The sequence below is a fragment of the Orcinus orca genome, chromosome 10, assembly GCF_937001465.1.
Source record: "Orcinus orca chromosome 10, mOrcOrc1.1, whole genome shotgun sequence".
Classification (NCBI taxonomy): domain Eukaryota; kingdom Metazoa; phylum Chordata; class Mammalia; order Artiodactyla; family Delphinidae; genus Orcinus; species Orcinus orca.
In genome coordinates this window covers 103,317,818-103,344,773 of record NC_064568.1, presented here as the reverse complement: position 1 = coordinate 103,344,773, position 26,956 = coordinate 103,317,818, and the positions used below count along the sequence as shown (strand labels likewise).

Here is a 26,956-nt window from a genome sequence, read left to right as displayed (position 1 = left end):
TCTTGAAAAGATTTTCTTGAAAAATGGTCTCAAAAGTAGCAGACCATTTCCATCATAAATTTAAAAGAACGTGAGAAATACAGAGGCTTTGGTGAAGGGAGGTGGGAGAGATAAACATGTAACAGGGAGATTAAAAATGGACTAGGATAAAGCAGTGATGTCCAGGACCCTGAAGACACCGGTGATTGGCTTAAGTAACGTGTCCCGTGTGTGGTGTGCTGCCACAGGAGCATCAAAAAAGATGGGTTAAGAAAGCGTGAGATGGTTTTGAGCCAGTTAAAGTATTGGCACCCATCATCCACCTGGATGATGTTGAAGGGCTTTCTGGGTGTCATGGAGAGTGATGTGAGTGACGTGTAGTGAAGACACTTCAGAAGTACCAGATATTCTTAAACTCATCTTCTAACACAGCCAGTGACATTTCATCCATAGATGGGAGGAGACGGGAGGGGGTGTTGCGTGACTAGGGCAGTAAAAGAAATGTGAAGATAACTTGTTACTTTTTTTCTTGAGCATTATTGTGATTCAAGAGACTTAGATAATCATGTTTCTGCTGTGTTGCATTTACACAAGTCATAGTACGAGTTTATTTAAGTTGGCATAAAATGTTATCAAATTTTAGCTGGTTCTACCTGTTTTTCTTTTAAAGGAAGTGCTTTAAATGTCTGCCCATTTGGTGGCTAAATAGCTCATGTTGCTGCCTTAATTTCAGAGTGCGCGTCTGCGGGCTGCTGGCATTGGAAAAGATTTCAAAGAGAATCCCAACCTCAGGGATAACTGGACTGATGCAGAAGGCTATTATCGTAAGATCACAGTTTTTTGTTTTTGTTTTTTTAACCTTTTATTTTCTATTGGAGTATAGTTGTTAACAATGTGATAGTTTCAGGTGTATGGCGGAGTGACTCAGTTATACATGTATCTATCCTTTTTCAATACAGTTCTTATTAATTTTAGAGTTCATTGTAACAGCTTGTAAAAAGTACGTGGCCTAGTGCCTTCACACTTGGGAGGACTCTGAAAGTCACATCACAGTGCCGTCACTTCAAAAGTGTGGCACGTCTAGCAGCTTCATGAACCCATGTTACAGCCCAGAAGCATCACAAATTGAAGTGAGGTGAAGACTTGATGTGCAGCTTAAATCTGTTCAGAGTTATTTTCAGCCATGAGATCATCCTCCAGAGGGAAGGGGTGCCAGCCACGCAGACTGCAGCTGGAGACCCTGCAGTGAGCACAGTTCTTCCTTCCTCGGTGTTAGGACCGTCAGCAGTTGCTAGGAGAGCGGAAAGTCTTCCTGCAGCGGTTGGCAGCCGGCAGCTTTAACCGCATTACGCAAGAGTGTCACGACGGGGGCGAGGCCTTGAGTCTCCATGGTATCCAGGAAGCCAAGCACGCAGCAGAGATTTGACAGTTTTTAAGTGACTGCACTGTGTATCCTACTTTTCGACTTTTCTGATGTGTATCTCACAGTTTTGTGCAGTAGTCTGTTATGGTCAGAGTTCTAATCTTTTAGCTTACCTTTTCAGGTGTGAACATAGGTGAAGTCCTGGATAAGCGTTATAACGTTTATGGCTACACGGGTCAAGGCGTGTTCAGTAACGTGGTCCGAGCCAGGGATAATGCGAGGGCCAACCAGGAGGTGGCCGTGAAGATCATTCGGAACAACGAGCTCATGTAAGTTCAGGACACAGAACAAAACCTTCACCGACACCTTCACGGGTGTTCACAAATAAGCCTCTTTTTAAATAGTGACCACAGTCTGTGTAGGACAGGTATTGGGCTTATAAGGCGACAGAGCAGCTCTGGGTATTTAGCTGATCGCCACGTGTTGTTCTGTGAGAAGCTCTCGAGCCGTAGGCTGATTGCATTAATTCATTTCAGTGCAGCTCAGCACCTGCTTTGTGCACTGGTGTCAGCTCAGCCCCCTTGCGCCTACCGCTTGTCTACGACCATCCTTCGCTGTGAATAGCTTAAGCTCAAGCCGAAAGGTGAGAAATCAAAAGGTCAGATTGATCAGGTGTCACTGAGCATACGGTGGCCTGCAAACGGCGTAAAATCAGATAGTTCTGGGAATTATCTGTATCTTTGTCTGTTGCCTCCTCTCTTTATGAGCAGGGAGGTGATTGCATACCCGTGTGCGTTAATGCATAATCTGTGCCACACACAGATTATGCATTGGCATAATCAACTTGGCACTGGTTTGGAAACGCAAGAAAGAAGTGTTTAGGTTTATACTGAAGTCTTAGGTTGCCTAGGCTTAGAAAGTTTGTTTGATAGAAGTCCCCAACTTCTGTATTATAGACACTAATTTTAAACTGTAGTCTATTGACAAATTATAACTAGAATTTCAGAGGATAATATTTACATCAAGACATCTTGAGATAAAATGTGCAAGATTGATTTCCGTTCAAGCAAGGTGGGTTTATTCCTCTATGTTTCTGTTTTGTTCATTGATTATTTTGGAAATTAACTCCATGAAAACAGTATTTGGCTAAGAGTAAAGTATTGTGTGAATGATATAGAGACTTGTGTTCCTCAACAGTTCTGTTGTTAGTACTTAAAAAAAAAAAAACAGACTAAACACATCACTAAATAAATACATATTATTTAGTTTTCCTAAATTCTTTTTTTTTTTAATTGGGGTATAGTTGTTTTACAATGCTGTGTTAGTTTCTGCTGTACAGCGAAGTGGAGTTCCCTGTGCTATACAGCAGGTTCTTATTAGTTATCTGTTTTATACATAGTAGGGCATATATGTCAATACCAATCGCCCAATTCATCCCACCCCACACACCCACCCTGGCTCTCCCCCCGGGTGTCCATACGTTTGTTCTCAATATCTATTTCTGCCTTGCAGACCGGTTCATCTGTACCATTTTTCTAGATTCCACGTATATGCGTTAACATATGATATTTGTTTTTCTCTTTCTGACTTGCTTCACTCTGTATGACAGTCTCTGGGTCCATCCACGTCTCTACAAATAACTCCATTTCGTTTCTCTTTATGGCTGAGTAATGCTCTATTGTATGTATGCGCCACATCTTCTGTATCCACTCATCTGTCACTGGACACTTAGGTTGCGTCCATGACCTGGCTATTGTAAATAGAGCTGCAGTGAACATTGGGGAGCATGTGTCCTTTTGAATTATGCTCTTCTCAGGGTATATGCCCAGTAGTGGGATTGCTGGGTCATATGGTAGGTTCTACTTTTAAAGGAACCTCCATACTGCTCTCCGTAGTGGCTGTATCAATTTACATTCCCACCAACAGTGCAAGAGGGTTCCCTTTCCTCCACACCCTCTCCAGCATTTATTGTTTGCATAGGTTTCCTAAATTCTTGATGTATCCAATTTTGACCTAATTTTCTTTTTCATTTCAGGCAAAAAACTGGTTTAAAAGAACTAGAATTCTTGAAAAAATTGAACGATGCTGATCCTGATGACAAATTTCATTGTTTGCGACTCTTCAGACACTTTTACCACAAACAGCATCTCTGCCTCGTGTTTGAGCCTCTGAGGTACAGTGTCCAAACCTGTGCATTACCCTGAAAACTCAGCCTCTTCACCGTTGCCACCCTCAGTTCAGATAAATGCCGTGATAAATGTTCTGGGTATTTGATGTGTTTTTAACTATTGGTGAAGACCTAGCTTCTTGACAGTTGTTAATGTGTAAACAGTGATTGGCTGTGTACTGTGTGTCACATGCTCACCTCGTGTGGCCTTCAGCTCAGCAGAGAGTGCTCTGAAAATTAAATACTTCAAGAAAGGATTAAGCCACAGTGAAAAGAAATGGGAATAGTGGAGGAGGAATATGACATCCCCCTTCAGAATTGTGGCTTCATGTTTATGCTTTCAAGCGGAAGCCCATTCCAAATCAGTAGGAATTTTAGCACTGCATACCTTCCCTTCTCTTCATTTTGAAAATTGTGTTGTGTACACACAGTTTGATGTGCTCTCATTTCAATGTAGGATAATTTATCAAACGTTTGGGCCGTGGGAGGGGGTTCTTGAACAGAGTGTTTTCATTGTAATTCATGCTTTGAACTTGATTTTACTTTATGCTTGAAAATGGTTTTGCCTTCCTTAATTTCCATTTTGCATTTTAACCCTAATTTTATTTGTTTTTTTCTTTCCTAAAAGTATGAATTTACGAGAGGTGTTAAAAAAATATGGTAAGGATGTTGGCCTTCATATTAAGGCTGTACGATCCTATAGTCAGCAGTTGTTCTTGGCACTAAAACTCCTTAAAAGATGCAATATCCTCCATGCAGATATCAAGCCAGACAACATCTTGGTAAGTCAAACGATCAGGCTGCCTTGTTATATCCATGTAACTTCTATAATGTGATCGCCACTGTGTTCTAGAAATGACACCTTTGAAGAATAATTCAGTGCATTACCCATTACAAATGACTTTGCCAGTTCTTACTCTTCTAGAAATTGGGCCATGAAATTTTATAGTAAAGTATGAAGAGAGAGGAAGTAGGCTGCTGTCCCAATTTTTTCCTGTTGATTGATGGATTTGATGAGTGCACACAGACCCCCAGAATGCTTTGATGTAGTAACGATGGGCTTCCTCGGGTACCTGGAGAAATGCTGCAGTGTTGCTGTTTTGAAATAAGGAGTGTTCACAGTCTTTTGTTCTCTAGTTTTATAGACTGACAGAGCGAGGGACGTTTAAGGGAGTTACCCTCTCTGAAGTAGATGCATGGGGTTGAGTTTAGGGTGTCCAGGAATAATTCTTTTTCATTTATTTTTCATGCTTTAGAAGCTGTGGCTTCTGGCGGCCACACCCAGGAAAGCTCGGTCGTTCTTGGGCCTTGTATGGAAGGGAGCCTTTCCCAGTCTTGACCTCTCCTAGCTCGTGCCTTCTGGTGTGGTAGATGCAGATTTCCCAGTGCTTATGTTTTTGAAACTTAGAAACACATCTCATTACAGTGGAGTGATTGGTGTGTATGCGCCCCTTCCCTCCCCAGCCCTTTCTCTGTCATGCTGTCAGAGTCGGGACTGTTCACAGCTGGGGGATTCTAGTTCGTCTGCCCATAACATGTTCCACATGTTTTTAAGAAAGATACAATCCCATTAAAGTTTGTTTTGGACTCCTTGTCAGTAACTTAGCTCTTAGTTCAGATTTCGCTTTCTCTTCTTTTTTAAAATCTTAAAATATCTCCTTCCAGACCACCACATTAATGAGGCATTCCATTTTGTACGTTTGGTCTGAGTTTCAAAGGGAAGGTACTGCATCTCTGATGTTACTTGAGGTTAGAGTGGCTGAGTAATTCCAGTGAACTGGCGGCCACAGTCAGCTGTAGGCTGCACAGTCCACTTCATAGTTGATCTTTACCTCAATTTTTCTCTCTCTTTTTTGAATTGTGAAGTACACCATCCATATCAAAGAACGTATAAACTATGTATAAGGTAAAGGTAACTATGCACTGAACATCTGTGTAACCACCATGGAGGTTAAGTAATAAGACATTTGTTAGCATCTTAGAAGCTCTTGTTTTTAAAACTTCATTTTTCTTTGAGTTAGTGCTAAACTAGTATAGGTTTTCACATGGGTTTCAGACAGTTTGGCCTTCTTCCTGAGAAAGGAACAAACAGACATCCTCAACCACGCGGCGCTGTTTGTTAATGAAAATCCAAAGCTTTTAGCCCAGGATTTCAGCCGTCAGGCCGGCAGAAGTGCTGCGTTCCCCGTGGGCGTGTGGAGGGAAGTGCCTGAGTGTGGGTCCCTGCTGCTGAGGGCATGTCACCCAGCCCGAGCACTCCCCTGACAGACTCAGATGTTAAAGTGGCCCCGGGGTTTTCTCTGGTTACTGCAGCTGCACCCTTAAGCGGCTGAATGCAGTTTATATTTAAAAACTTTAAAAGTACTTTTCCTGTATTATCTTAATTCCGTGGATGTCGTCTGTAGTGGACCAGTCTGTAGCGCTGACCAGGCTTTATGGTATCCCAGGAGAGACCGCCCAGGGCTGCTTATTTAAAGTGTTACGTGTCTTTGGGGTGGGAACAGTAGGCCAAGTTCAAGTCCCAACTCAGAATTTGTGTGTGTCTCTTTTGAAGGGGGGCAGGGACTCTGGAATGTGGATTTCCTTCACTTGTTAACCCTGAACATGCTCCGACTCATGAGTGTGGCAGTAGCCATGGGAGCATCTGCAGCCTCTCTCAGAAGGTGCCACTGTCGCTGTGAATGTGGAAGTGTTGACAAAGGAGAAAAGAGACAAATGACCAATACAGTGTTCCTGTTTATCCGTCTTGCCAAATATATTTAACATTTTCCTAATACTTTCTTTACATTTAAGGGATTTAATGTTTTTTAGACTCGAAGGGAGTGCTAAATTTGGGAAGGTCTAGCAGCTTCGGACGAAGAATTGTTTTTATTCTCTTTTTGTCCAAATTGAATCTGAATCATTCTTCTGCTTTCATTGCCATTGTAATTTTCTGGCAAACGAAAGTTAACTTAAGTCCGTTGTAAGTTAATCTAAGTCTGATTTCTTCCCAGTGACCGTCTTCGTGTTCCTTTAGGCAGTAACTTGATTGGTTCGGGTTTCCTGGGGGTTTTTAGAAGATGCTTTGCTTCAGTGCTTTCTGTTACTATTCCACCCTTTCCTAAATAGCTTTGGTTAAATTTACTTGGCATTATCTCTTATTTCCTCACTGAAGAAAGTTCTTTTACTAATTTATGATCAAATATTTGAGAGCTCTTAATTCTTCACAATTAGGAAGTTGAATTATAAAATAATTAGAAAAGGAATTTTCAAGTGAGTGACTTTGTTCTCAGTATTGGGAATAACTTCTCAGAGCCATTTTTTTTAACTGATCATGTGTCTTAATTTCTCCCGGCGTGAGTTAAACTTCAATTATAAAATGTTTTGCAGGTTAATGAATCAAAAACTATTCTAAAGCTCTGTGACTTCGGGTCGGCTTCACATGTGGCGGATAATGACATAACGCCTTACCTTGTCAGTAGATTTTATCGCGCCCCCGAAATCAGTAAGTTCCTTCCAGCGCTCCTCGACCTGGGCCACCGTGCGCAGTGGGAGCGGCACGCTGACGGTCTAAGCAGTGTTTTCCGGCGCTGCGGCAGCTGCTTGAGTCATTCATGAGGAAGGGAACCGTAGCCAGTTCATGCTCCTCAGGTGGGATGGCCGTGGTTGTGGCAGGTGTGGAAAGCCCTCGGCTTCGGGAGACTGCCCTCACTTTCTCAGGGCCTGACCGTCACTGTGGACCGTCTGGGTCCTGTGTTCTTCCCCTTCCTCGGCCTTGGCCGAGGCTGGCTAGCCCTCCACCAAAGGCGAAACGAAAGGATAGAAGAGATGCACCCTTCCTTCTGCCCCTTCACTGCTTCCCCACGCCCTCATTTTTTTAAGGTTTCTAAGTTGAAGAGTCCCTATTAAGAATTAGTGGGAAAGAATATGAAGCTAATGTGAAAGTGAGGTACTCAGACTGTGGTTACATAGTCCGAGCTAAGTTGATTCCCCTGTTAATGGAAGTAAACAGTAGTTGATTGTTTTTATCATCATACGTTAAAATTTGTATTATGTTTTCAGTTATAGGTAAAAGCTATGACTATGGTATAGATATGTGGTCCGTAGGCTGCACCTTGTATGAACTCTACACTGGAAAGATTTTATTTCCTGGCAAAACCAATAACCATATGTTGAAGCTCGCCATGGATCTCAAAGGAAAGATGCCAAATAAGGTAGGAGTTAGTGGGAGCTTGTTTCCGAGGTCTTCGTGGCGCCTCCGGCAGATTCGTGGTTGCTGACACTCATCTCTCGTGGCTATAAAACAGTTTCTGAGAGGTGGGCACGTGGCTACTCTGATTCCTTAGCTCTTCTCATTTCTGGTGTTTAAATTAGTGGTTCTAACCAGCCAAGAGCTGTCAAGAGAGAATAAGAGGATCCATTTTCCTTTTCTTGTCTAAAGTCTGTCTTTGTGCTTTTCTTTACTCTCCTGAATTAAGCAGAAGCGTAGGGCCCATAGTTTAAGGTAGAATTGGAACTGAGGGAGAGAGGATACATGCGACTTTTCACATCTCTGTCCTTCCCTTGTTCCACTGGTTGTCATTCAGTGATGGGCAGAGCAGCAGCAGGGTTCCTGGGAGCACACCTGTATTGGTAACAGCTGCAGTGAGAAAAGATGCAGGTCCAGGTAGGCAGATGGTGGAGGGAAGGACTCAGTCATCAGAGAATGAGCGGGGGACTTGGCGGCAGTCCGTTTATAGAGGTTGGAAGCTGCTGGGAGAGGAAGAACGTACCGAGAAAACTCACGGCAAATGACATCTTTTTAACGTGAAACTCACCCTTAATGCTTGAGCTGTAATATTAGTTTGTTTGATTAACACAAATCAAGAACTTTATAGGCATTTATAAAAATGTCTAAAGACCATATCTTAGGCTTTTATGATTTCAGCTTATGTGCTGACTCTCTGAGAGATTTACAGATTTTTCTCCCTGTAGGTCAGAAGCCATTATGTTTTTTAAGTTCTGTCCAAATTCTGTTACGTTGGACTCGTTTAGACAGATACACAGAAATTAGCTATGTTGGTACTTGTTTTAACGAGGCCTGACCTGCTATCACTTTCGGGCTGTTAGAACATAATTTTTTAAACGTCCTTAGGTTTCTTAACTGCCAAGAGAGAAGGCCCCACTTGTGTAGTATTTTTCCTAAGAACCACTGATGTAAGTCTCTGCTCACTTAGTCTTCAGTGTTGAATAGTGAAAGCACAACATGGTATTTATTGTAATTGGTTTAAGTCACTGCCCGGGAAAATATAACTTCATGTTGTTAAGTAGTCTTAGGTACAGCATTTGTCTGAGCTTTTCCAAAGGTGTTATTCTCTCGAGAACAAGGAATCGGAGATCATTCTCAAATAAGGAAGCAAACCCAGAGACACTAAACAGGAACACTTGTGTGACTTGTGTATCGGGGTCATCGGTAGACCAGACTACCAGTGTTGTCTAAGAGCTCAAAATCCAACTGTTCTGTTTTATTGCCAGATGATTCGGAAAGGCGTATTTAAAGACCAACATTTTGATCAAAACCTCAACTTCATGTACATAGAAGTTGATAAAGTAACAGAGAGGGTAAGTGTCCTTTAATTTAGGTGTGCTACATTAGATGATTATCTTACGTTAACGGATTGCGTGCCGGGTGGTTCTAGGAGATGCGAGTATTTTAAAACAATAAAAATAATTCCTGTTGCAGTTGGCCAATTCCTGAATAAGACACGTCAGGTTATGGAAAAGATTTTAAAATGTTTGCCTAGTATAATGAGTTTATTTTATCGTATTCAGGCCCTTTTCTCTCTCCTTGGGTCCCTCTCTTGGTCTGGCTTCCCATCCAGCTTCCGTACTGCTGCCAGTGATCTTTTTGAAAACAAGTCCGATCGTGTTACTCTCCCTGCTTAAAGATTCTTCCTTGGCGCCCTCTTACCTATAAGATAATGTATTTAACTCCTCAGAAAGACTGCCGTCCTCAGCCGTTCCCCCTCCTCACGACTCCATGGACCCCACCATCCCACACCTGGCAGTAGGCCAGCGGGCATGCTGCTTGTTCCAGACCTCCATGCCTTTGTTCACACCCCATCCTGACCTTAATCACTTAACTATGTTTTTGAATTCTCAGAATTCCTTTCTGTTGTCATTCTGATCTGTTCATAAAATTAAATTACAGAATGATGTTTAAACTATCATAGCTAACTTGGGGTTGACCTTTTTCATTCAAGTTTTTTAGGTTATATATGTTTAGTAATTTATTTAGAGATACACATTTAAAAAATTATTTGTAGGAGAAAGTTACTGTCATGAGCACCATTAATCCAACTAAGGACCTGTTGGCTGACTTGATTGGGTGCCAGCGACTTCCTGAAGACCAGCGTAAAAAAGTGCACCAGCTGAAGGACTTGTTGGACCAGATCCTAATGTTGGACCCAGCTAAACGGATTAGCATCAACCAGGCCCTACAGCATGCCTTCATCCAGGAGAAGATTTAAGCGAGATGAAGAAGCTCCAAGGGTTTGAGTAATTAAATACAAAGACTGAAGAAATTTCACAGCAGTTTATTAATGTATATAAACTTATAAATATTTCTCCTGCAAATTTGAGGAAGCATGATATATTTGAATTAACACCAAGGGTGATATTTCTTTTAGAAATGTTAGTTAATCTGTTTTGTGTCTTATGTGAAATTTCACTGTAGAAATGTTTTAATTGCCAAGACTGCACAGAATTACAGTGCTAATGTAAATGGTTGCAGTTCACAGAAAAGACAGAAGCATCTGTTATAAAGCGAGCAGTAATACTGGGTGGTTGATTTATTTTTAGCAAACTTGGCTTCGTTTTGGTCTCCAGGTAAAAAGGCCAGCGTAAATGCTGTTTATATTCACGTTTTCCTAGGTGTGTGTGTGCAGGCCACAGCAGCATGCCCTGGGTAGTCAGTGCCGAAGGGGCCTGTTCCTTCTTGAGCCTGCCTGCAGGGATGGTCTCCTCTTTTAAAGCAGGTTGTGTACAACATTCAGTACACTGAAGGTAAGCTAAACCATCAACATCACTGGTGTTTTAAGATGTTATTTTATTGGAACAATTGACAAATGAGGGATATTAGCTTTGTGGCAGAATTCCCTGCATGTGTGATAACTGATCTTGTTTTATTTTTTGGCATTGCAACTGTGGCATAGTTACAATTTCTGTTCTGTTCATCACATTTAAAATTTGAAGAGTATGCGCTTGATGGATAGAGCGCCTTCAGTGTACTGTTTCTTATTAACTTTAATTTTTTTTAAATCAACTTGCTATAGACTTTATATACATTTTGTTTAAATACAGTTCCTAGTGACATAGAAACAATGCGTAGTTTTCATTTACTAATAACAGATGTTGAGGCCTAATTCTGGAAGTCCTCATATTTAAAAGTTAGATAGACAACATAGTGAAATTTTTAACTATTTGTATGTCATTTTGAAAGTGTACTGCTTTATGGTAAAAGTGTTTTTCATTTGTTCATTGTTTTCATTATTTGTGATCATGTTGTCTTTCAATACAGGCATAAACCTTCCACTCTTGAACAAAGCAGCTGCTTTTTAAAAGCGGTAATTGCTTCTTTACCTTTTATTTCTTTTGTAAATGAAGCTTTTCTTTAAGGATGTGACTTTACAGTGTTGTCTATTGCATAAAACAGTTGACACTCACTTATTGTAAAGTGAAGATTGTTCTACTGCATGTGACGGTGGACCATGCAGATTTCTGTATGTTCTCAGTATGCATCACTAGGTAATAAAGTCTTTTGTGAACAAGGCATTTGTAGCCATTTTTAAAAGTTTTTGTCTTCAGTGCTGGTAAGTCAGGTAAACGATATAGAGTTAAAAGCAACCTTGCGTTTCTTCCTTTAAGTCTTTAACTGAAAGAATTATTTGTTAAAGATGTAAACCTAGCCAGAAGTTTATCATTTTATTAATAATTAGGATCCTAATTATTTCATCAAAAAATTCTACCAGTATTGTCAGCTTTCAGTGTAGTGAGGTAATTCCTGTAGGTTATGGGGTATAATTCAGGATTTAACTAATGTTTCTGCTATTTTCTCACTTTTCCTTCTGATGGTGCGGAAAGAGAAAAAGGAAAACGGGGCACAGGCCACTCACCGCCTTCTCCAAGGGGTCTGATTTGCTGAGACACCAGCTTCACCTTCTTAACAAGGTTATTTCTGACAGCATGTGTAGATAAACATTTAGCAACAATTTAAAACAAAATCATGTAAATCGGTTTGGCTTTGCAACACGAAGAAATTAGTATTTTTTAACATGATAGCAGAGAATTTTCAGAAATGTATGTAATCTTTTCTGTTTGGGTGGTAAAATTAATGCTTGTCTCCCTGAGGAATGTGGAAAATCATCAGATTTTAGGGGTTTAAATAATATTTTAAAATTGTAAATGGGATTTTTTTATTCACCCAGGCACCTAATTACAACAAGCATGCACATTTTGGTGCATTCAAGAATGGAAAATCAGAGTAGCAGCATTCTTCTGGTGGGTTTACTCCATTTAAAGGCATGAAATGCACTACAGCCAGGAAGGTGATAGGTGATACGATAGGCCAGCTTTGACGCTGTACCCCCCGTCTCCTCGTGGTTCAGACGTAAACTGACATAAACGCCAGGTGGTTCTCATCCTCAGGTGGTGGCGCCTTGTAAACAAGGCGCCACAGGTGCAGCTTTCCTACCTGAATGAAACGGGTAGTGATTTTCCCACCGCTGTTTACTTTGGTGATAATATGCTGCATGGTCAAGTCTCTCCTAGGCATTTTCACTCAGAATATTGATAGTTAGCGTTTGTATGTTTCTGGTGATTTTCATGGCTTCATTTTATATACTTATTTAAGTAAGTTAACTTCCACTTAGAGACAGTTCATCTTATGCCTTCAAAACTGTTACGTGTTCTTTAAAAAACAAAGTTGCTTGTTACTTGTTCTTTGTGTTTTAGGTGCAGCTCAGTGGAAGATGATGACACCAGAAGACATGAGCTAAGGTTTCTGTCCTATAAAAGATTAAAAAAAAAAGAATCCTCCATTTAATTTTTGTCTAGTTTTTTAGTTTTCAGCATTATGATTTGGGGTGCATTACTGTTGGGGGCTTAGAGTGGCGCTCCTGTGTTCATTGTAAAGCTTTCGCTTTATCGCGCTTCCTGCCTCTCCTCCACTCCCCCCCACCCCCCAGGATGAGAGTAGTGGTCAGATCTAGTGATGTTGGCCGTGTGGGTGGTGAGGTTCCACATCACACGTGGTTGTCAAAATTGGTCCCTAAGGATTATTAGAAAGACAGTAGCCACCGGAAGAGCATCCGTCTGAAGGTAGCCGCCCACGTGCGGTGCCACGTCTCCTTGGCTGGTGCAAAGGGTCGGAAGGAGCCCTGAGAGCGAGCGCTGCTCAGCGCCTGGGGCGCCCTCTTCTCCAGCTCGCCCGCAGTGTCTGTGTTCAGCCGCTGCTCCGGGCGCGGTCTTGAAGTAGACCAGATACCCAGAGCACTGCCAGCGTTCCTTCCTAAGGGAAATGGCGAGGCCGCGCTCCGTAGATCTTTGAAATTCCCGAACTCAGCATTCCTTGATTTATCTACTTGAAAGGAACCCTGTAAGCAGTGTTTATCCACACACACGTAATTGTATTGGAGTCTGTAATGTTCTAAGGCAGAGAGACGTGGAGCTCCGCAAGCCCTCTGCTAGGTGGGCCCAGGGCATGGACCGTCCTCCACAGACGCGCGGTCAGCTGCTGTGTAGTTACTCTCACAAAGGTCTTGCTGTATTTCACTTTATGGCAAAAATGATGCCAAGTGATTGTGAGACTTCAGGGTCCATAAGTCCTAGGACATAACCCACAAAGATGGCGTAGTTCTCTCTGTAGTTGGGGGGATAGTTGAGCTTCCACATTTTAGACACCGTTCTCTGGGTAGACCTGTTCTCGAAGGTTATCAGAAATTAGGCTGCAATGTCAGGGTTTTGAAGGGAGTGTCTTGTCGTAAATCTTAAGACCCTCCCAGCATTTGTATTCACCCTCACCTTCACGTCCTTATTAATAGCGTCCTGTTTCTTTATTCCCCAGTGCCTGTTTCATTCCACTCTACTTTTTCTCAAAATAATTTTGTGTTTAAAAAAAATTGTTTTTTGCCATTATAATTACCACTTTCTTTTCTTGACTAAAACAAATACTCAGGACATTTTTACAGTCACAGTGTTTTGGGTATGTGGTGGAGGCAGTGAGGTGCAAAGTTCTCAGGTTTGTCCCTTTTTGCATTCTTCCCCCTCCCCTTCACCTGGACTTCTGTAGCTGGCCGGGGAGAAGGAGAATCTCTGAAACGGGCATCACATGTCTTCAGATTTAGGCCGAGCAGTTGAGGGAATCCCCTTTTAAATGTCGAGATAGGAAAGAAGCCAGATATCAAATGCGCAGTTACTTTATGTTAGTTATCATGACATTGTCAGAAATTGGGCCTCATAAAGTGCTTTCTTTTTCATAGAATCCTAGTTCAGGCGTATATTTAACGTAAATTTTATCATTCTTTTCTGAGACGAAATGTCCTTATAGAAATGTTCACTACAAATTCATGTGTTTTACATGTCAATTAATGTACACTAAATTGACTTTTAAAATGCTTTCCAGTTATTTTGATAGATATCATCATGGTATCTTCAATTTTTCTTCTCCTATGTGTAGGGTAAGGGACTGTTCTTCTGAAGAATCTTTCCATTTAGTGATCAAGATATGGAAGCTCATCTCTGAAAATACTTGACATGTATCCTAATTATTCCCAGTGTCATTTGAATTGTAAGTTGCATTTCAGCAGCAATGTTCCCAGTTGACTTATTAGGAAAATGTAATAAAATGTGCCTCTTGTTACCATACTGCCTCCTGAGTTTTCATTGCTCGAGTTTGGTATCTTACATTTAGCTTTAGGTCAGAAACACTCTTTCTTACCTGATCTTCATAGATGTGCTTTGCGGAGTGTTTTGTGCTCAGATATGACTGGGAGCCGCCAGGTTAGGGAAAGTTGTCGGAAGACATCCAACAGGCTTTGTGAGTCTCACGCAGGGGAGGGTGGGGAGGAGGTCCCGCCAAGCGAGCGGACCTGCGCTCAGAACCTGCAGCCCGGAGACAGCCTGCAAGCCGCTCAGCGCAGAACACATGCCAGAGGGTGCTGTGTTCTCGTTCCCGCTACACATGCTTCCCTTTTCCTAGGGATAGAAACGACGCGTAACGGGATGACCCCTTCCTGTAAAGACAAATCAGTCAGTTCATTGCAGGCAAGGAAGCCTGACGAGTATCGGACCCCTGTCCGCTTCTGCCCATTCTTTATTTTCTCTTAAGGAACTGTCTTCAGCTTTAAACAGAACAGTGATGAAATACTTAAGAGGAACAGGGAGGTCGTGTGAACCTTCAGCACACGCAAAACAGGACCGGAGGGCGGAGGGCAGAGGCCCAGGCTGGCTTTGTAGAGCACGTCCGATCCAGCTGGAGCCCCTGCCAGCGGTGGCTGGCCAGGTCGTGGTGGTTGGAGCGATGGGCTGAGTGGCAGCGGCTCTGGAGAGCCTTCTTGTCAAAGCCCCGGGTGTGTTTCCTGTGCGGCCTGGTACAGGACTAAGAGCTACGTAGTCATCTATCCAAAGTGATGGGCAGGGGTCATGAGATCCTGGTTTTATCAGGGGAAGTAGTATGCAGGGTGGATTTAGGTTGATGGCAACTTTCAGCACGGGCTTTCTCCTACGGATGAGAAACTCAGACTCTACCTCAGTTAAGACCCGGAAAGGAGCCAAGAAGAAGTGTCAGTGCTGGAGGCTGAACGTGGGATCCACGAGCAAGCCGGAAAGCCAGAGTTAACTAGAATTTCCTGAGCAGGGTTACTTTGTACGTGTCTGTTGCAAACTTTGCCAACTGTTTCTGCAAAAACAGTGGTAGAAGTTGACTTCCAGCAGGTCTGGGAAGTAGCAAAATGTCTTGAATTTGTTGATAACTACACATCAACCCCCCTCCCCCGCCCCGCCCCGCGGTGAGTTTTTCTCCTCACCGGTTTCTGTGTGTTGCCTGTTTTCCCCCATCGTTGTACGCGGTGCCTCGTTCTAGGGCCTCGGTTTAAACACCGGAAAGAGAATCCAATCCCAGCAACTCTGTTTTAACCAAGTGCTCCAGACATGTTATATAATTACTAGTCCCTTTGCCTCATAATTGAAGTCTTAGCCGTGCTGCTAACAGCTTTTACATAACTACATTTAGAGCAATTTGGGACTCTTAACTGAAAGCTATCTGGTAGGTGTTTCAGTTGTTACTTTCTTTTTATTTTTTTAGGTCCAATGGCATCCTAAATAAAACAGTCTGGTTATGTTCCCAATGAGAAATTTGCCATTACCTACCTCTAAGACATTACAGGTCCCCAGTGCCCGGCACGTGCCTCCCGAGAAGTGGGACGCTGACGGTCTATCGTGAGCTGTCACTTAATCCGGTGACAGTCCAGTGCCGGGGCAGCCCACTCCAACCGCTCTGCCCTCCTGTGCCCTTCCTACTCTCCCTGATGACGTGCCTGAGTTTGCCAGGCACTTAATTCACTTGATCTCACGTGATTATATGAGATAAAAGGTATCCTACTCGCTTTACAAATTGGGTAAGTGAAGAACAGAGAGGTTAGGGAAGCTGCCTGAGGAGCTGGGGCTGTTAGCGGCGGCGGAGCCTGGGAGCGAGTGCTTGAAGCTGCTTTGCGAACGTCACAGTCCTCTGTGAGGGGTGAAGTCCACTCCAGTCAAACGCCTTAAAGGATGTCTACCACCTGCCAAGCAGTGACCGGGCTGCAGCAGTGGACAAAATGCATGTCCCTTCCTGAAGGGATTACAAGGAAAAATTAGCTCATTCCAGCTCTATAGGTGAGGGGCTAAAAATCGAAACACGTAAAGAAAGAAGAAAATGAGAATGGATACAAAGGGCTGGTACGTAAGGTTCAGGACTCAGAATTGTAGGCAGGAGTAAAGAGAGCTGGTGGAGGAAACGAGGAAGGTCATTGCACGTTGGAACTGAGTGAAAGTACAAGTCCATGTCTGTATTACGGTCTGTGAATGGGATGTTACGCCATTTGGCTAAAGACGCTAATTATATGGGATTTAGGTAAAAGTCTATTATAATAAGGGATCCTGAACAACTAAGTTTATTTGTTACTGCTGTTGATGAGGTTCCAGAACGTTCTTTGAAATTAACCTAAAAGCTAAGCATACTCTGACCCCTGCCTCTAAATACTATTTGAGCCTTGTTCTTTTCCTAACGATAGAATAGAGGAAACAAGCTACCTCTTGTTTCAAACAAGCTGCCTCCTCAACATTTATTTCAATTGTCCCTTAAATCATCTCACCCATCCCTAACTCGAATATTCCGTCTTATTTAGGGGGATGATATACAGAAGCTTAATACTGACTGCCTTAGTGCCGGGGAGGAGTTTGGGGGTGGGAAGAAGCCTTTCCCTTTTGGTAATGTTTGAAGTTTTAATCATGTGTGTGTGTTTTTTAACGTTAAATAAAAACTAATTTGAACTCACTAACCATCCACCAAAACCAAAGCCCACTACCCCCCAAAATATCCAAACTCTGATCCATGCGTGTTACATCGGGTTTTCCCCTTTACAGTGTTTTTCAAGTATGTCGTTCCAAGAACCACCTGCAATAAGATCACCTGGGATGCCGCCTTCTGCAAAGTGGATCCCTGGGCCCGACTCCCAAAGATTCTGTTTCCGTAGGCCTCCGGGAGAAACCAGGACTCTCCTTTTTTGTTTCCCTGACTCTTAAGTACAGTGAAGTGTGTCAATTGCATAGTTTCCCTTTTTCACCAGTTAATGAGGTAAGCTCTGGCTGTCTGAGCTTTATCTAACCAAGATTAACACTTCCAGCAACAAAGAGCCTTGGGGAAAAATCCCATGAACTGAGAGATTTGGGCTGCTCTGTGGACAGTGGCCTTCTCCCATTTTTCTTCAATATCCTAAAACTATTAGATCTGAGGGAAGCGGGTTGTTTCAAGCCTGAACCTGTAGCTAGGCCCCAAAGAGAAATGATCTTGCTTTCCTGTATATGACAAAGGGCCTGGGGAAGGGAAAGTTTCTAAGGATTCATGGGAGGACCTAGAGGATCTTGTATGTTAATTTAACAAAATAGCAACTTCTTTAGCTTTTAATGGCCAAGCAAATACCCAAAGTTTAGCTCAAAATGACAGACAAAGGAGATTTGTCGAGATGGGAAGGGAAAGAAGAAAGGGTACCAGCGGAGGAAAAAAAAATCACTGAGAGAGACAAATACTACATGATGTTACTTATATGTGGAATCTTAAAAAATGATGCAAATGAACTTATTTGCAAAACATAAACAGACACAGAAAACAAACTTATGGTTTACCAAAGGGGAAGGGATAAATTAGGAGTTTGGGATTAACAGATACACACTACTGTATATAAAACAGATACACAACAAAAACCTAATGTATAGCACAGGGAACTATATTCAATATCTTGTAATAATGGAAAAGAACCTGAAAAAATATATACATATATATGTATAACTGAATCACTTTTCTGTGCACCTGAGACTAACACAACACTGTAAATCAACTCCAATTAAAAAAAGAAAAAAAAATCACTGACTCTTATGATTGTTTAATAGAACAGAATAAAAGAATAATTGTACCAGCGATAAGTCTATTATGCCATTTATTGACGATGGAATCACACTGGGAAACAATCACAACAAAAGAACCATCTTGAATAGAACGGTTTTCCAAGTGAAACATTCCTTTGAAACATAACATGTAAGAGACTCAAATATGTCATCAGGGAAGCCCCTGGTTTATATGTAGACATCTCAGCTGCGACTGTCACAAGTTCCACTCCACAGCACATTCAGGAATTGTGTGTGTGTGTGTGTGTGTGTGTGTGTGTGTGTAATACCTGTACCTCGGAATGAGGAACCATATTTTTGCCAGGCTTCTTGGAATAGACTTGCTCACGTTGAGATGCAGGAAAGAAAAGTTATTTTTGGTCGATGGGTGAGCACTTATCCTTAGCTATCAACGAAGGTGATTAACAGTTTAGCTTCTGAATACAGAATGGTCTGTTCGGTACCATGTCTTTTCGGTAAAGTTTCTTTCCGGTCCTTGGTGGTGCCTTAACTTCTTCCCTCTGATTTTCAGGGAAAGACAGAGGTACAGGTGAGACTGGTGTAGGAGACTTTGGTGGCAGACATCTGCTTGAGAGCATTTTAACCAGCACCCGGGCTGTCTCGGCAGGAGCAGGCTCGGCTGACAGTTCTCCGCGTGGGTTTAAAATGGAGACCTTGGGGTTCTTAAAGTCGTCGTAAGCTGCAATCACCTGTTTTGTGGTGGGTGAGGTTTTCAGAGCTGGTCTAGAGTTCCACTTGTACTTCCCAGCACGGCTGCAATCCCACTTGGGAGCATTGTATTCAAGCTTGCAAGAACCAGAATTGGTTTTCCTCTCCTCGTGACTTTTCTCTACACAAGTTGTCTGAAGACCCCCAGAGTCGGAAGGTCTGGGCTGTCTCATTCTGGGTACAGCTTTGGAGGAAGAGGGTCGTTCGGTGGCTAAGGGAGCACAGAAGGAAGTCTGCAGTCTCGGCCGTTCTCTTTGAATAGTCATGCGCTGCAATCTCTCTAAGTCCAGTAAACGAGCTACCAAATGTTCCAGAGAGCTGTCTAGAGGCTCCACTGTCATTTTCCAATTTTCAGATTTTGAGATGGCTAATTTGTGCAAGTCCAGGGTATTGAAAGGAGGGGGAAGAAAATCAGGATATGGAAATACTTCACTTGGTTCTTCTGTGAAAGAGTCTTCTACATTTTCTATTGTTTCTGGCCTTAGGTTCAGGTCCATCTTTTTAAAATAGCTGAGAGTAAAGTATCGTTTGCTTTTTCATTTTCTGATAAATCACGTTCATCTGTTAAACTTTCTTCCACACTGCTGTTTCCATACTTCAGATTCCAATTTGGCGCAGTTAAAAGTTCGCCACTATTGTTTCCTAGAGTTGAGCATAAATTAATATGAGGCTCATTTCTGTCCTTAAAAAAGTCTCCAGCAGCATAAGGCCAGCAGTGACTTAATGGCGTCTGCAGGGCAGGGTAGGAGCCAACTGGCTTGTCCACTGAAGCACTTGTTAGTGAGTGGTTCACAGCGAAGAGCCTTATGCGATTACTGGTCACATTACAGCCAGTTTCCACTGAAGATTTTTTGAAATCCCTTAAAAAATGATTTATTTAATGAATGGTTGGTTGTCTAGAATTAAAATGCTATTAAAATGATAATGAATAAGAAACCTTATCGAAGACTAGCTAATGTCTGGTTCCCAATGGCATATGTGTATCTATCTATAACAGAAACATGTTAATTTTCAAATATGCTCTAATTATATACAGCTATATACATTTTTTAAAGTACAGATTAAAACAGTAACTGGGCATCCCTTTGTACATGCACAGGTGACTAGATCATTATACCTACAAATGGCTAACTGGCTATGAATGGCCACTAGGCTGAAAGTGTCTAATTATAGCTATTTGCCTATGATATATTGTACGTTCAACTATGATGCCTGAAAAGGCGGCTATCCAACTCCAATTGAAATTATAGTGAAATGTTTATTTACCCAGAATCAGATGAAAGGAAACTTCTTAGTTAGGTTACTTAAGAAGGGCTTCTACTTTAGCCACTGTGGTTTTTAAAAAATTATTCTATCAAAAAAGGAAGCAAACCAATGTCTATCAAACAAAAATGATCCCAGAGAGAGTCTACTGTAATTTTCATCTGATTGTGCTCTTTTATTTTAGGACTAATACTTCTAGGTATTATATTCAAATGAAAACTGCAAAAAAGCCAGGCCACAGAATACTGAGTTTACAGTTAGTATTTGTTTAAAGCTTACTAGAAATACTGCCATGGAAAGATCTGATGCGTTAATTGACATATTTATAGCCCCATTATCTTCCTGCTGCTTTTAAAGCCAATTTCCACTAAAGGCAACAAAGCAGCCTTGAAGGATTTTGAAAAGTACAGAAAATAATAAAAATTTATTTATTTAGCTAGTAAATACTACAGCTTTACTGACTTGCCTCTGAAAATCACAGGAAAATCACCTTAAATCTATAATTGATAACAGACCCAATCCATGTAGTACAGTTAAAAAAAAAAAGCGTGGAATCTGGATTTGGAAGACCTACGCTTGAACCGCTTTGCCACCAACGAGCAAAATGGAAATTACAATACCCACCCTGGAGGTGGTCTAAGAAGCAGACAATTATATGAATGTACTTTGCAAATTGTTAAACACTAAATGAAAGCCATGGTGACTTTTATCCTTTCCTTGTTGACAGCATATTGAGGAGAAACATCTCAGTAGTAAAATGTCTCACTGACCCCAAGCTTCCAACTCGGCACCATCACCAGGCCTCCCCAGTATCAATCACGAACACCCCCCAAACGCGTGATTCTGTTTAGTCCTCACAACAGCCCCATGAGGTCGGCAGTTTCATTCTCTACCTTTGACAGATGAGGGAACTGAGGCCCAGACTGGCTGAGGTCGCTCATCTCGTAGGTGGTGGAGCTGGGATTAAACCCTGGCATTGGGTCCCACGTTCACGTCTCCAACCCCTGCGCTCTGCCGACTCATTTACGTCCTCTCATGTCACTTGACCTCTTCCTTTGCGTTCCTTCTCTTAAAGCAGGCTTCCTCCCCCCGTCACCACCCGCATCCCAGGACATGAGTCACTACAATCCCCTTCGCGCCTCTTGGTTCTCCCCTCAGTGCTAGCGCTAGGTGAGCTGTGTCCCGAGCCACACAGGGGAGAATCCTCAGCTGAAGAGACAGCGGCTGTCAAGGGAGCCACAGAGTTGTTAAAACTGTGTTGACAAAAGAGGAACGCAACTCAGCATCCCCATTCAATAATACGCTATGTAACAGCAACACCCGGCGGTGCTCGGTACATGTTAATTTCGGCGGTGCTCCATACATGTTAATTTCCCAATAACAGTAACCTGCGTTTTGAAGAAGGCTTCTAGCTGGTTCTCACGCACACCAAAGTTTAAGAGCAAAAAGTAAGAATTCAAATCCCAGGAAGGGACTGAAGCAGGGAAGGGGGTGTGAGAGCGTGAACCAAGCCTTCACATTCTGGTCCAACCATCTGGTACCTGTCACCTGCTTCCATGTCCTCACCCGTAAAACAGGGACAATGACAACAGCACCTCCCTTGCAGGACTGTCCTGAGGGTTAAATGAGTTAATACGCGTAAGGAACGAAAATCATTCCTGGCACGTGAATTATTACTTTCCTATTACGGTTCCTTTTCACTCGAACGGGAAGTCCAAGCTCTCTCCATCTAGACCCTCCTGGTAAAGGCCCAGTCACCTCTTCACCACATACTGTGCTGTCTGCCAGCCAAGTCCTATTTTAGGGAGCGTCGCTATAACTTCCCACTACTTGCACACAATACTTTTTTCCTTCTGTTTGTTTTTTGGCCTCGTACTTCAGCTGAGCAGTTAACTCATCTCTACTTGGATTTACTTCAGTCATTTAGGGGTTTACAAACAGAAATATTCTCTCACCTGTTCTCCGTAGCACTTCCTTTGTTGAGAGGATAACTCCGTACCTGGAATATCCCTTGTTTACTATTCTAAGAACAGGAAAACTACGGACAACATTTTAGTCAGTAACTGCATGCCTTTTTAAAAAAAAATAATACTTTCAGAGTGTGATGAATAAAACCCTACCTGTGTTCTTTTGGGAGCATGCTCTGACAAAGTAAGTTCCAGCATGAGTTGCTCTACTGGAATTTCCAACTGGTTCTATAAAGCAGCAGACTTAAACACATGACATCTCTGTTCCCGACTCTTGTTCTAAGAATGTATAGTTCTTGTTCTAACCAAGCAATATATAGTAAAGTCCTATAATACTCCCTCATATCCATATAAACGGTTTTTACTGACCTCAGTAGGAATTAGTATAATCTGTTTATAAACATCAACTAAACAGTGTTAACTAATAAGCCTTGACTATCATTAAGATTGTCTTTATTTTATTAACTTTTATTTTTGATCAAAAAAAGTAAACGAAAGATTCATTTTTTTCACTACTTCAAAACAAAATATAACCATTTCAGCTGCTTCAGGATATCTTAAGGGCTGAGACCACTTCCCTTTTGGCAGTGACTGGAAAGCATTATCTTCGCTACAATGTTAATTTCCATTTATAACACTGTTATGTTGAAAAAAAGTAATATAGTAAGATATTTAATGACCAATCTGCAGCCTTGTAAAATAGTAAATAAAGGCTTTGACTTGTTTGAAGAACTTTATAGAAATAAAATTTTAAAGTTTAACTTTGACGAAAGAAATTTTATTTAAGGAGCATACATGGTAATGTTAAAATAATTTTTGTGAATTACTTAAAACCAAATACCTATCCTTACCTTGTTCATTTTGTCTGAAAGAATGTGTATGAAAAAAAAGACAATAGGTACATAAAACTGGTGATATTCAAAACAAGCCCCCTTTAATATGAGTGGTTGTTCATATTATAAATTAGAATATAAATTTTCATATATTTATAAGTATAAATATAAATAGACACATCGAGGATTTCTTACCACCTGTGGCACCATCCCTTCCAGGTGGGAGGTTTTTATTTTCAGGAACGGGTACTTCTGTATCCAAATTCCAGTGAGATAAGTTCTAAAACAATATTTGTTTTAGGATAAACTTAATGTAAGAAAATTTTAAAAGCTCAAGTACATAATTGTACAAGTCCCTTGGTTAAAATATAACAAAAGGCACAAAGTTCCATGACCGCCCCCCCCCCCCCATAAAGGACACTCAGCATTTGTGAGGAGTGGGCAATGTTCTCATCCAACTATCATCAGCTGGATAACACCTCTTAGGAAATGAAAGGCTTTTATACGAATTTATGATTTCATTCACATTTTGTTAAAATAATGGCACACCAGTTTTCAAAACTGGTGATTTAAAAAGTATGATGAAATGTCCAGGTCACAATGGCACAGTCACCAGAGTTCATATGTCTGAGTATCAGACCTGAAAGAGTATAAAAGTCTTTCCATCAACCGAACAAGATTTTCACATACTCAACACTGACCAGCCCACCTCTCATTCTAGACTCCAGATGCTGAGAAACACTTAGGAAATATTTTTTAAGGCAAAAAATGAATAAGGACAGGTACAAGACCTATTGAGGATTTATGTTCCAGACACTGTGCTGAGTGGTATGCGGGAGAAGCGTGGGGTGCATGCGGGAGAGGGATGTGATCATTTATCCTGGAAAGGGAAAGTGAAGAGGTGAGCAGTTAATTTTAAAAAGTGATCTTTGAGGGATGAACTCAGTTTTTTTTTTTTTAAATCTCAAATGAGAAAATCCTTTGCAAACCAAACTCCAAGCAGGTAGTACTAGGTATTATCTCTGCACTAAGGAGAAACGGGGACAAATAAGCTTAAGTACAGGATGAGGATTTAATTGATCCACAGGGAAGTTCTCTCTCGACAGGAAGGAGGGTTGAACATTGGAATGTGGGCTGCAGACTATCTTTCTCTGGAGGTTTTCATGAAAAATAAAATTAATAAAATTCTCTGCTCTCTGAGATAACATGCATTGGATCTAGTCTCTGCTTGAGAATCGCCAAGGGAGCTCTTTAAAAATAATAGTTGAAGAAACTGACACAGATTCTGATTCAGTAAGATGAGGCCAGATATTTGTGTTTTGTTTTTTTGCCGTACGCGGACCTCTCACTGTTGTGGCCTCTCCCGTTGCGGAGCACAGGCTCCGGATGCGCAGGCTTAGCGGCCATGGCTCACAGGCCCAGCTACTCCGCGGCATGTGGGATCTTCCCGGACCGGGGCACGAACCCGTGTCCCCTGCATCGGCAGGCGGACTCTCAACCACTGCGCCACCAGGGAAGCCCCAGATATTTGTATTTTTAAAGCCTCCTGACAGATTCTCAAGCTTCTCTCAGCTCTGTAATCCTGGTTCCCTAAGGTACAAAATAACCTGTGAGAGAAATAGCCTTACCTTAACATGATAAAGGGGAGGTGATGAAAACCATGCTGTTGAGGTCATAGAATGAAAGTAACCAAATTTGTCAGCCAGTAAGGAAGGCTGTCAGTAGTCCATGAAGTCAGCCAGAGTGCAAACTGCCTACAGGGTGGGCATTGGTTCTACTATTTGATATCCACCTGCCTTACCAATATTTTTCACAAAACACGTGTGAGAAAATTTAAAAGGTGAGCATTGCCCGACGGTTCAAGGTGGCATGTTTCACCAAATCCAACTGCAATTAGAAATGCTTGGAGGACTTCCCTGGTGGCGCAGTGGTTAAGAATCCACCCGTCGATGCAGGGGACACGGTTCGAGCCCTGGGCCGGGAAGATCCCACATGCCACGGAGCAACTAAGCCCATGTGCCACAACTACTGAACCCGTATGCCACAACTACTGAGCCCGTGTGCCACAACTACTGAAGCCTGAGCGCCTAGAGCCCGTGCTCCGCAACAAGAGAAGCCACCGCAATGAGAAGCCCGCGCGCCGCAACAAAGAGCAGCCCCCCATCGCCACAACTAGAGAAAGCCCGCGCGCAGCAACGAAGACCCAACGCAGCCAAAAATAAATAAATAAATAAATATATTTTTTTAAAAAAGAGAAATGTTTGGAGATTTACAAAGAAGCTGGTTAGCTTTTCCTTTGTTAAAAGACATAAAAATTTTCAGGGAACTCTACTCAACACTCAGTAATAACCTAAATGGGAAAAGAATTTGAAAAAGAAAAGATGTTTATGTATAACTGAGTCACTCTGCTGTACACCTGAAACTAACACATTGTCAACCAACTATACTCCAATATAGGATAAAAATTTAAAATAAAAAAAAAAAAGAAAAATTTCCATTCGGTATCCCCCGACGCTGCTTGCCGGGCAGCTGCCCGTACCTCTCGGGAGACGGACGCGCGCAGCCTGGGGCCGCTGTCCTCACCATTTCTTCCCCCCGTCCCGCTTCTCTGTTTCCTCACAATCCTGCACAGGTGTGGGACAGGCACGCTGAGGGTACGGCACGAGGCTGATTTCAAAGAGCGCGTGAACTTGGGCTCCGCATACTAAGGAGCTCAGGAGAAAGCTCAGAACGCGGGAGAGAGGGCCTGTGGGGCGAGGCGGGGTAGCAACAGGAAATTAACTGGAAGCCAGAGGCGATCAGACAAATACGGGGGCACAGAAAAAGCAAGGAGGAAGGTCTAAATGACAGAAGAGGAGGAAGTGAAGGTCTGAAGTGAGAAGGGAGATATTTTCAGACAGGACGATAAAACACAAATTAGAAAAAGTATGGTGAGTTATCTGGAATTAAAACACAGGGTCACGAACTCTGCTTTTAATGATTTAAGCCAGGTGCTCCGTTTGAAAGCAGGATTAACCTTACACACGGGCACAGCCGACACTCCCACATGCCTCAGAGGTACCAAAAGGCCCGCTCCTGTTTAAGGCATAAGTCTCCGAGAACTACAGTGTCATAAAACAAGTGAAGCAATCTTTAAGGCGTTGCTTAAACGGATTAAGTTATTGCTTAGGGCATGGGTATCTGCAAAAAAACCACAAACTGAAGCCACCGCAGTACTCAGTGTCTTTCCTAGTCGTTTACAACTGTTTGTCCCCTAGAGGAAGGGTGGGTCCTGAAGACGCAGAGAACGCAGCTCAGGGATGCCCTGCATCAGTAAGAACCGATCCACCTGCGCCGCGCCCGGGCTGAAGGACCGGGAGGGAGGCGCGCGCGGGCGCTGGGGATGCGGCGCCGCGGGGTGTGCGGGGTGAGTGCGCGGCCCGGCCTCTGTGACGCGGACCCGGGGCGGGGCCGGGGGGGTGGGCGACCCGCAGGTGCGGGCCGGGCCGCCTCTTACCGCTCGGCCTCTTACCGCTCGGCGCCGCTGGCCACTGGCTCGTCCACGGCGGCGTCTCCGCGGGCGCTGCCGCCCCGAGGCCCCGGCCGCTCCGCGTGCACAGCCTCTGACTCGGCCCGCCTGCAGAGAGGACACAGGGCAGCACGCAGCCGGAACGCGGCCGGCGGGGCCGCGGCCCCGACCCCTGACCCCCGACCTCGACCCCACCCACGGCCCCGCCCCTAGCCCGGCGCCTGACCCCGCCCCTGGCCCCGCCCCCTCCCCCTCGCCGTACCCGGATCCTAGACTCCGGCCCTGTCCCCGACCTTGAACCCAACCTCGCCCCCGACCCCGGCCCTGACTACGCCGGGCCACGACCCTGATCCCGATTTCGCCCCCGCGCCACCAGGCCGGGCTGTGTGTCCAGTGCTGTCCACGCTGCCAACATGCAGTGTCCCCATAACAGACGTGAGAGCAGGAAGGTGTCCCAGCTGAGCGCAAGCCCGCCTCTGGGCGGGTCCTCAT

At 43.1% G+C, this 26,956-nt stretch overlaps 2 protein-coding genes across 14 annotated transcripts in view; one reads left to right on the top strand and one right to left on the bottom strand.

Moving 5' to 3' along the window:
- PRPF4B (pre-mRNA processing factor 4B) overlaps positions 1 to 14,388 on the top strand; it is a 40,900-nt gene extending 26,512 nt beyond the window's left edge. For 2 of the 13 annotated variants that reach the window (XR_004477546.2, XR_004477556.2), the window contains 9 exons: positions 713 to 803; positions 1,524 to 1,671; positions 3,378 to 3,515; positions 4,138 to 4,291; positions 6,879 to 6,993; positions 7,551 to 7,702; positions 9,003 to 9,089; positions 9,794 to 11,696; positions 12,480 to 14,388. Coding sequence is in view for 2 of the 13 variants with exons in the window: in XM_004281065.4 (XP_004281113.2) it covers positions 713 to 803; positions 1,524 to 1,671; positions 3,378 to 3,515; positions 4,138 to 4,291; positions 6,879 to 6,993; positions 7,551 to 7,702; positions 9,003 to 9,089; positions 9,794 to 9,997 (1,089 nt within the window). In the remaining 11 variants the exon portion in view is untranslated. Of the gene's footprint in view, positions 1 to 712; positions 804 to 1,523; positions 1,672 to 3,377; positions 3,516 to 4,137; positions 4,292 to 6,878; positions 6,994 to 7,550; positions 7,703 to 9,002; positions 9,090 to 9,793 lie in introns of all 13 variants that reach the window. The other 11 variants (XR_004477554.2, XR_007479521.1, XR_004477555.2 and 8 more) reach the window with 11 other exon arrangements.
- A 3,812-nt stretch (positions 14,389 to 18,200) lies between these two features.
- Positions 18,201 to 26,956, bottom strand: FAM217A (family with sequence similarity 217 member A). The gene is given in 7 exon segments (XM_049716167.1): positions 18,201 to 19,408; positions 19,411 to 19,753; positions 22,112 to 22,179; positions 22,277 to 22,351; positions 22,975 to 22,988; positions 23,152 to 23,236; positions 26,468 to 26,956. Coding segments are annotated over 7 exon segments (1,947 nt in total). The 3' UTR covers positions 18,201 to 18,535.